This window comes from Nannobrachium achirus (assembly GCF_963921795.1).
Source record: "Nannobrachium achirus genome assembly, chromosome: 10".
Lineage (NCBI taxonomy): Eukaryota > Metazoa > Chordata > Actinopteri > Myctophiformes > Myctophidae > Nannobrachium > Nannobrachium achirus.
In genome coordinates, this window is record NC_137819.1 from 13,668,386 (window position 1) to 13,678,525 (window position 10,140).

General features: G+C 46.4%; 1 protein-coding gene across 1 annotated transcript; it reads right to left on the bottom strand.

Annotated features, from left to right (window-relative positions):
- Nucleotides 1-2,206: 2,206 nt before the first annotated feature.
- tpbg1b (trophoblast glycoprotein 1b) lies at nt 2,207-9,068 on the bottom strand (the record flags this gene model as incomplete). Its single annotated transcript, XM_080735255.1, has 3 exons — nt 2,207-2,794; nt 4,438-4,786; nt 8,758-9,068. The coding sequence occupies 3 exons, from the start codon at nt 9,066-9,068 to the stop codon at nt 2,207-2,209; spliced, it is 1,248 nt and encodes a 415-aa protein (XP_080591381.1).
- Between the last annotated feature and the right edge of the window lie 1,072 nt (nt 9,069-10,140).

Below are 10,140 nucleotides of genomic sequence, written 5' to 3' on the forward strand. Positions count from 1 at the left end.
GAGATATGGGCCTCCAAAGATGTGGTTTTTCATTGGATTCGGCGGCGATTCGCGGCTACGTTACTTGCTAACGGCCGGCCGGGGGGCGGCCGGATTTCGAACACTGGATTGAAAATTTAGGCCCAGGCTTCAGAAGGCCTCGGATCATTTTATTCATTTCATTAAAAAAGCCGAACATGTTCGGGATAGGCACACTGGACGTCGTTCCGGAAGCGGCGCTGAACATTCGGTGAACATTGGGGGGCTCAAAAATGTATTTTAAACCATTTTTAATGGAATATATCGTCGGACCATGTAAAATGGCTAGCTGGCTAGCGTAGGACGAGCCAGGACCACCCACGACTCTACAAGCAGCTCAGGGTAAGTCAATTGATAAAAAAAAAATTGTATTGGATTGAAATAAAGCCGAACTTGTTCGGGATAGGCACTGTATGAGTTAACCCAAGTACAAATTTGTCTGAGCAACTTTCACTTGTGGATGAGTAATATTTTGTCCAGGAGCATCTCTATACCTTGAAGTACTGAGTTTGAGTAGAACAAACAAGTCCTAAATTGACGACGTGGATAAAAACAAACGATTAACAACATTATTGTTTTGTATTTTTATATTCATGTCCATTAAAATGACACGACCTTAATCCATCAGAGTACTTGGTAAGTAGACACAGGCAGTGCATGCTTCCATTGACAAAGCTAAAACTGTATAATTATATCAACGCTATCATAATGTGTATATTTACAGATATGTACATTTGTTTTTTACATTATTCTATTGATAAATGTTTAAAATAAAATAAAAAAGGTCTGGGTTTCGTGTGGAAGTATAGCATAGTACAAAAGAAAATCTGTGTTAGTTTAACTGAGTGTACAAATGGAACCAAATGGACCCTTAAAGGAGCACTTCACCCATTTTCAATCTTATCTTCATATAGGTCTTCACTAATGTTCATTATAAGATGACACCATTTCTGTCCGCTCACTCTGCGTCTCAGAGGAGGGCTGTGGACTGTTCAGAAACCCGCCTACCAGTGACATCATCCATTATGATTCCAAGCTAATAGAAACTACAGCCTTTGGTCTTCTTGGAAAGCTAGCATGCTGAAGTCGAAGCCACTGTTCTTCCTTTAATTTGAGAATAATAATAATAATAAAGTTTGAAATATTATCAAACCTGCCTACAAATTATGTCACTCATAAGCGGGTTTCTGAACTGTCAACAGCCCTCCTCTGAAACACAGACCTAATGGACAAAACTGGAACGATCTTACAAAGAATATTAGTGAGAAGAGTTAAAAATGGGTGCCATAGACCTTTTACCATTTATACCTCATGTACGTGATTGACCGGGGTCACCCAGAGATCTATACTTGGTCACCCCCTTTTTTCCCCTCTACACCAAATCTCTTCAGCGAAGACAACTGGATCGTCCATTTCCTCAGGAAGGGGGCGCTTATTTTCGCCAAACGTTCGCCTCCTTTAACAAGTCCAGAATTGGGACACTAGTCCCACCAGATTGACAGGCCATTTCTTTCTATTTGTACCCTCAAACTGCTTCTCAATGTGGGGACGGTCAGGGTTCCATTTGTACACTCTCAGAGCTAAATGAACACTGCAATTTGTGTAGACAAAGTGTAGATTGGAGTTCCTAAGGATTAAGGAAAAACAAATGGTTCCATTGTGTACCCTCTCAGAGTTACAGACCCTTACGGGTCCTGGGTGGGTGGACCCTGGACCATATGTTGATAAATAGAACTAATACTCAGGGTTTTCAAGGTGCACTGATTGTTGTGAGCTTGCAGATCGTCTATTCCCGTTCCGAAAGTTCCCTTACTTTCACCGAAGTTTCGCCAACGCCAATGTCCAGGATCGGGACAGGTAGGGTTTAAATAGTCGAATCGTCCATTCGGTTCCATCTGTGCCCTCAGAGTCTGATTGAAGGCTAACACACGCTCCACTTTCCGACGTCACTTCGGACGGGCTTTCCGAACCGTAGTTCGGAGTGTCAGGACATCTGGAGGCGCACGAGTTCTGAGAGAAAAAAAGCTTCAGAGACCGCCCATCAGAAGTTCGGTATGACATCAACTCGTACATAACCTTCCCTTTCCAAAGAAAAGTCCAGACGTCGGAAGGAACACGTATTGCCCTTAACAACACCCAGGATTTAGTATATTGTTTTTTTCCCCGGTCCGGTCAGTCAGGGCCGCGGTCACACGGCGTCGGCGCCGGTGCTGGACGAGGCCTGCGACAGCCGCGGGTCCTGGGAGGAGTCCATCTCGTAGCGGTAGTGGTAGCCCTCCCACACCTCGCGGCAGGCGTCGCGCAGGTCGTACACCCTCTTCTTGATGCCGCGGCGGTTCAGGTAGAGCACGAACAGGAACACCAGGCCCACGAAACCCAGGACGATGCCCAGGAAGACGTAGGACGTCTGCAGCGCCAGGTCGGCGCCCGGCGACGTCTGGTGGCAGCCCAGCGCCTCGGGCGACCGCAACGCCACCGCCGCCAGCGAGATGTTACGCATGTCCGCCGGGAAGGAGCAGGCGAGCGCGTCGGCGTCGCGCACGCGGCCCCGCGAGCGGTTGAGCCAGGCGGCGAAGGGCTCGATGACGCCGCACGCGCACGTCCAGGGGTTCTGGCCGAGCAGGAGCGCGGCGGACGGCGGCAGCGACGCGTCAAGCTCGCCCAGGGCCTCGTCCGACAGCGTGCGCAGGGAGTTCAGCGACAGGTCCAGCTCCTCCAGGCCCTCCAGGCCCTGGAAGGTGGAGTTGTGGACGGCCACCAGTGAGTTGTTGGACAGCTGGGGTTGGCAAGGAGAGAGAGACAGAGAGAGGTTACAAGTTTAACCCATCAAGACCTGAAAAATACCTAAACCAGTAAGACTCCCTAATCAGGAGATAAGCGACCGTCAGGTTGCAGCGTGATTTTAGGGCAAAATGTGTAGAAGCAGTGTCCAAAAACGTGTTTGAAAAAAATCGGCCTGATGGTGGCGCTATATGGGACAGGTCCATGGTGATGAGCTGAGTGTAGACACACTGTGTAGCGATTTGTGTGATTTTAGGGCAAAATTTGTAGGAGCAGTGTCCAAAAATGTGTTTTAAAAATCAGCCAGAAGGTGGCGCTAAACGGGATGTATCCATGTTGATGACATGAGTGTAGACCTACTGTGTACCGATTTGCGTGATTTTAGGGTAAAAATTGTAGGAGCTGTGTCCATAAATGTGTTTTGCAAGAATCTGCCTCATGGTGGCGCTAGAAGAGGGTCATGTGAGAATTGATGGGTGGAGGTAGTGGTTTGGCAGCCAAGGAGTGTGTATGCAAAATTTGGCATGGATCGGGGCAACGGTTGCGGAGATATGAGCAGGGCAAAAGTGTGACGTGTGACGTGTGACAGACAGACAGACTGACGGACGGACGGACGGACGGACGGACGGACGGACTGACTGACTGACGGACAGCTGGTCGAGGTTTTGATAGTAACTGCGACCTGACGGTCGCAACAAGTCTTCTAAATCCTAAAAGTTTTCTATGTCAGTGGTTCTCAAACTTTTTCATGTCAAGGACTAGAATTATATGTATTTGACCACGGACCCCCATCTGAAAATACTGTGTTCCAGGGACTAAGAGACTAAGGACTAAGAATTTGCCTTACAAATGTCTGCTTTAAAAATATATATATATTCAAAGATACAGCAGTACAGCTAAGAGTAGCGACACAGTAGGAGTAACAAACACACACAAGCACAGTGTTGCTATTAGGGCTGGGATCATTTAGGATCTTAATGATTCCGGTCCCGTAATGATTGCCTCTTAGCGGTCCCATTCCTTGAAGATTCCCTTTTAACGATTTAGAAAAGAAAATCTATATAGTTTTTGCCTTCATTATAATTTTGGATGACACAAACTCAATCATACTAACTAACAATGCATACATGTTACTGTAGTGGTTCTCAAAGTAATTAGTGGGTTCCAAATTGAAGGCCACATGCCAGCTAAGATAAAAAACGGGCTCCGGAAAATATTCCAAACTTTGACAGAACCGATTCCCGGTTCCTCAATGTTGGATCCAGATCCTTTGGTTCCTGATCTCAACCCTAGTCGTTAAGGTATCAATAGAATACAGTGATATCAAATAGCCGAACTACATCGACACGTGGTGAGCTTGTAGATCAGCTATTTGAACTATTTAAAAAGGTTTTTCAAAATAGGCAAAAAAGGCAAAGAAGTTTAGGGATAAGGGGTAAGGCATGGATGAAAATAGGACCCTTTATGTCCCTATGAGCACGGCAAAACCAGCTGCAGCCACCCAGCGGTGCTGTTGAGCAGCCTCGAAATAATTCATCAAAGGCACTGCTTACTTTGCACTGGGTGTGATTTTTTTTAAACCGAATGAATGGGTTCCCAGATCGTAAGTCCCATAGTAACCACGCCCCCCCCTCGTACCTGCAGCCGCCGCAGAGCGCCCAGGTGGGAGAAGGTATGCGTGGGCAGGAAGATGAGGCCGTTCCCCGACAGGTCCAGCACCTGCAGGCCCCCCAGGGACCCCCAGCGCAGCGAGGACGCCAGCTCCGTCACCGAGGAGTGGTTGTAGAGCGCCCGCGACAGGTTGAGCTCCCTCAGGGGGCTGGGGCTGCTGCTGCTGCTGCTGTGGTGCGTGGTGTTGGTGTTGGTGGTGGTGGTGGGGGTCAGGCTGAAGGCCTCCGGGTGGATGGAGGCCAGCTGGTTGTTGCTCAGGTCCAGCGAGCGCAGGGAGCGCATGCCGGAGAAGGTGTGGGACTCCACCTCCCAGATCCTACACACACAGCGGAGAGAGGGAGGGAAGGAGGGAGGGAGTAAGGGAGGGAGGGGGACACGGTGTTATAGGCCTTGAATTATTGAATGCTTTAACCAGTGAAAAATAGCTGATATACAAGCTCGCAGCGCGGCACTCCGTGAAAATGTGTGCAAATCTTTGAATATTATGTATTTTCAAAGCGAACGTTTGTAACTCAAATTTCGCTTCTGCGTGGTCCCTGGATCTAGATATTTTGAGATGGGGGTCCGTGGCCAAATAAATGTCATTTTGGGGGTCCTTCACATGAAAAGGTTTGAGCACCACAGACATAGTAGTCTCTCAAGAACAGACTAACTGAGCTCCATTTAAGTGAAAAGGACCTTTTCTTTGATGATGGCTGGCCAGATTGCTGACATAGAAACGTAGGTTTTTCAAAAAATCTTAGAAGGATTCAAAAGACACTTATATAGAATCGGGTCAAAATTCTAATTTTCACGATTTTTCAAAAATAGCAGATCGTGCCGCGCTGTGAGCTTGTATATCTGCTATTTTTCAATAGTTAAAGCATAAAATTATGATACACAATAATGTGTACCCGTTCTAAATGGGTTAAGAGTTAACTTAAAGCTCACAACACTAGTCATATACCTGGACCATTGTTTTTTCGTAATTTAATGCCCTGCTTGATCATGCTACAGCATCACACAAAAGCATCAAAAGTAGCTGATCCACTTGAAGACCTGCTACTTTTGATATGATTTTTTTTTTTTTTTTTTATCCTCTAAAGTAACAGTTTGAGACGATATACTTAGTTAAGCTTTAGGAGAGGAGGCTGCTCATTATTTTGCTCATGGCTGTGTCACAACGCTGTCATTTACCTGCAGTCAATCGTTACCACAACCATGGGAAGTGCACACTTTCATTGTTTCAGGCCGCCAAGCAATAGGCTAAATAATGGGCTCTATCCACAGCAGCCACATTGGAAAGAAATTGGTATCATTAGTATCATTGGTAAGTAAGGAAGGGGCCCGATTTATTCCCAATATGGCTGCTGTGCATAGACACAACGTTCATGCGATCATTGCGCTTGTGAACATTGCACTTTGTGCGAGTGCTATGGACATGACATCCAAAGCCTGCCTCTCGTCCACTCATGAAACGCAATGTGTGAACGCAGGCTCCGAAATCAAAGTCCTTTATAGCTGTGTAGCAGCGTGGCTATAGGGCCACCAACTGGCCGGGCCCGCAGTGAATCCTTGTACCCAGGGCCCACAATTTGGTGCGACACCCCTGGGTGTGAGACTCCGCCTCCCAAATCCTACATATGGTGGCACACACTCCCACAGAGGAAGACATGACCACTGAAAACCTCCGTTCTCAAGTGAAGCGGACCTCAGATGCAACTTGATCAGCTCTTATCTTTCCTCCCTTGTGCTCTTGTTTCCAATCTCTCCTTGCCAGAAATAGCAGATCTGACACAATGTGTCACAATGCATCACATTGTGAGCTTTTAGATGTGCTACTTTTTGGCTATTTGGGGTTCAAGTGGTTAATGTCACTGCAATTTGTTTGTCTGTCTGTCTGATTGATTGATTAACTGATGTTTTCTTATTGATAAAGAAAACCATATTGCACGGTTGTGTGTCCAAATTGTTAATTTTCAGGCCATTGATCCTATGGATCCAGTGTATTTATGAGTCACAGGCTCTTGTTAATAGACTACTTTTAGCCTACTTGGTTCAATATTTATAAAACCCACACACTTAAAGGGCCAGTTCACCTCTGGGGCAACCACATCTTATTTTATTGTTGTTTGGGACACGATCAACACAATGTTTTTGTTCAATCTGTGTTTTGAGATATTTTAGTATTTCGGCATGAATGATGATGCATTTAGCATCATATGATGCAGCATGATGACTCATATGATGCAAAATGCAACATCCTTCATGCTGAAATACTACAATGTCTCAAAGCACAGATTGAACACAACAAATAACTCAGGATTGTGTTGATCGTGTCCCAAACAACAATAAAATAAGATCTGGTTGTCCCAGAGGTTTCGATCTGCCTGACAGTGACAATATAATTCTACACATCTGTCAAAAGGATAAAACACAAATAAATGTGGAGATCTTATTTTACATTGAGTGTAAATATAGGCTGCTTATGACATCCATATTAGCCTATCCCTTACAGTGGGGATACTCAAACTTCTGGACCTGTGGGCCACATTACAAAAATGGCAAGGGGCCAGTTGATTAAATGACAACATTTACTGTATGATACTTGATAACTTCTGTCTTTCATTGGACCCTTATGTTGTCCATCTTAAAGGACAACTCTTCCCTAAAACACTTCTAGGCTAATTTTCCTACTTATATTGTTCAAAAAAGACGGTCCATGGGGTCTATTAGGCAGAGTTTATAAGCCTATCACTTTTACACTATTTGTTGTGGTCAAAAGTGTTTCTATTTTTCATGAATGTGGTACTAGTTGTCATTACAAACACATCCATGTCATCGTTGTCCCACACAAGCCCTCACACTCTGCTAAACAGATGTTATGCTTTTATGTGTTTTGCCAAGTCCCGGAAAAGATTCCCTGTGATTGGCCAGTGCAGTCACTTGATTGGCACTTGTGCCGAATGATCACGCCAAAACATTATTTATGAGATTGTGGTGGCTTGTGTGGGAAAACCAAGGCATGGATGTGTTTGTAATGACAACTAGTAACACATTCATGAAAAAGAAAATCACTTTTGAACACAACAAATAGTGTAAAGCGATAGGCTTATAGGCTCCACTCTATGCTATGACAGCTGCTGCATTCTGAAGGGGAAACTGGAAAACATGGCACACAATGTTTTCAGATGGCGATCTACTAGCTAAATACAATTTGGGGGTTCTTGACATGAATTCAGAGAATGGTGCACTGGTTCTCACCGTGGTGTCCGTGGACAACAAATGGACCCGTAAGAATCCATCCGGTCCTATTTTGAACACTCTCTGCGTTCAACTGACACTGAGCGTTCGTTGGGGGTCCACAGTGTTCTCTCAGATATAAATCAAATCGGCAAATCAAAATGAGAGTCCTTTGAAATTAAAATGTTTGAGAACCACATGATTCAGGCCAGTGGTTCTCAAACTTTTGTCATGTCAAGGTCCCCCTAAATTGATATTTGTCGTTAAAATGTCACAACATGTGCACAATGTGAGCTTATGGATGCCTATTTCCAAATATCCAATGCATATAGCAGCCTATAAACCATATGATATAGGAGTTAAAGTGGACACTGATTTCGATGCCATATTAAACATTCATTTTACTGTAGACCCCCTGAAAAGCCCCTCAAGGACCCCTGAGGTTATACAATGACAAGTAGCCTATCCAACAACACAAATCCGACTGTCCCCTCTTATTGCTCTTGGGACACAAGTTGACAACTGCAGTGACATTAAAACAATCTTAATTCCCTAGGCTGGGATATTGCTTAAAGCATTGGTTCTCAAAGTGTGGTCCGGGGACCCCCAGGGATCCTCGAGGGAGTTCCAGGGGGTCCCCAGCTAAATAGTTATAGGAACCAAATGGACCCTTATGCGTCTGCAACTCAGAGGTGACGTCCATTTTTGGTTCCATTTGTACACTCTCAGAGTTAAATTGCTTTAACAACATAAATTGGGGTCTCAAGAAAGAGCCATTGAATGGGGTCCGTAGCCTAATGAATGTCAAACTGGGGGTCCTTGACATTAAAATATTTGAGAACCACTGATAGAACCTTTAAAAAAAATCTTCTCTTATTAGGGGTCCCTGGCGTATCTTTTCAAATGGGGGTCCGCGGGCTAATAACAAGTGTCAATTTGGGGGTCCTTGACATGAAAAAAGTGAGAACAACTGGCTTGAAGGGAGAACTCAACATGAGGTGATACATTACAGACACTGACACTGGGTGACATTAAAACCAATCAATCTCCCTCTTATTACATTACCTGTTGTTGCTGAGCGACAGCGTGGTGACGTTGTCCAGCCCTCGGAAGCTGTCGGGTCCGATGCGGCCGAGGTGGTTGCCGGTGATGAACAGGTTGCGGGCGTAGTGCGGGATGCCGCGCGGCACGCTGCGCAGCTCCTTGGCCACGCACTTCACCGTGTGCGCCGCCTCCGAGCACTCGCAGCGCGGCGGGCACGAAGAGGACGTCGCCGCCGACGACGTCGCCCGCGACGCGTACATGGAGAGGGAGCACACCACCAGCGCGCAGAACAGCACGCGCTGCTGCGCCAACGATAACAATAATACCGGCATTATTTTTTGTGTTTTTTTAATAGGCCTACGTGTCGTTTTCTTCTTTTTTTTTGGTCCAAATGTGTTACTTTTCAGGATTTCAAAATAGCCTGATCGATGAGATCGAACGCGGAGAGCAGATCGACAAGCTCAAAACGCGCCGCTTCGCGTCGCGTTTCGAGCTTGTGGATCTGCTACTTTTTGGGTGCTTAAGTTAAAGTGCACAGCACACTCAAAATAATATGGAGATACGAGGTTTTCTGCCCGACAACAACGATATATAAGCTGCTATACGACGATGATGCTGCAGCAGCTGCTGCCCCGGTGATGACGACGAGACGATCAACGGTTGTGTCGATCATCGGAACAGATGGACTACCGGGAAAAAAAAAACCCCTAGGGGAAGAGAGAGAGAAAAAAAACTTGCGTTTTTTCGGCTTTGCTCGGCTTTATCATACAGTCCGTGATGTTGCAGACGAATAATTCATCTCTGTCGCTGCTCCTGCGTGTCTGCTGTTTTCTTCTGTCTGCATGTCCCGGTCTGGTTTCGGTTAACAGAGGAGGACCCCTCCACCCCCCAAAAAATCCCCAGAAGAATCTTCAGTCCTGCATGGATGGATGGATGGATTGAGAGGACAGGAGAGGAGAGGAGAGGAGTGGAGTGGGCTTCAAAACCTTCAACTTTGCCTTGTTGTGTGTGGACTGGACTGGAGAGTGGAGAGAGGATTGTGTGTGTGAAGTGATTCTGTTCTGTTTCTGTGAAGCCCACACCGGCCACAGCGCCGCCACCACGTGTGACTGAGTGTGTGTGTGTGTGTGTGTGTGTGTGTGTGTGTGTGTGTGTGGGGGGGGGGGGGGGGTCTTATTTCCATGAGAAAAAAAGGGGAGAGGGAGGGAGGGGGGGGGGGGGGTTCTTTTCTTTTCTTTTCTTTCTTTCTTGGCGGAACGTGCTTTTCTTTTTATTTGATCCTCCTCCGCCGTTTGGCAGCGAGGCAAGAAGCAGGGGAGAGGAGGGGGCGTCGCTTCCAGGGGCGTCACAAGGGGGGGGGGCTGAGTAGGGCCCAAGGTGGAGGCGCTGCGAGCTTGTAGATCT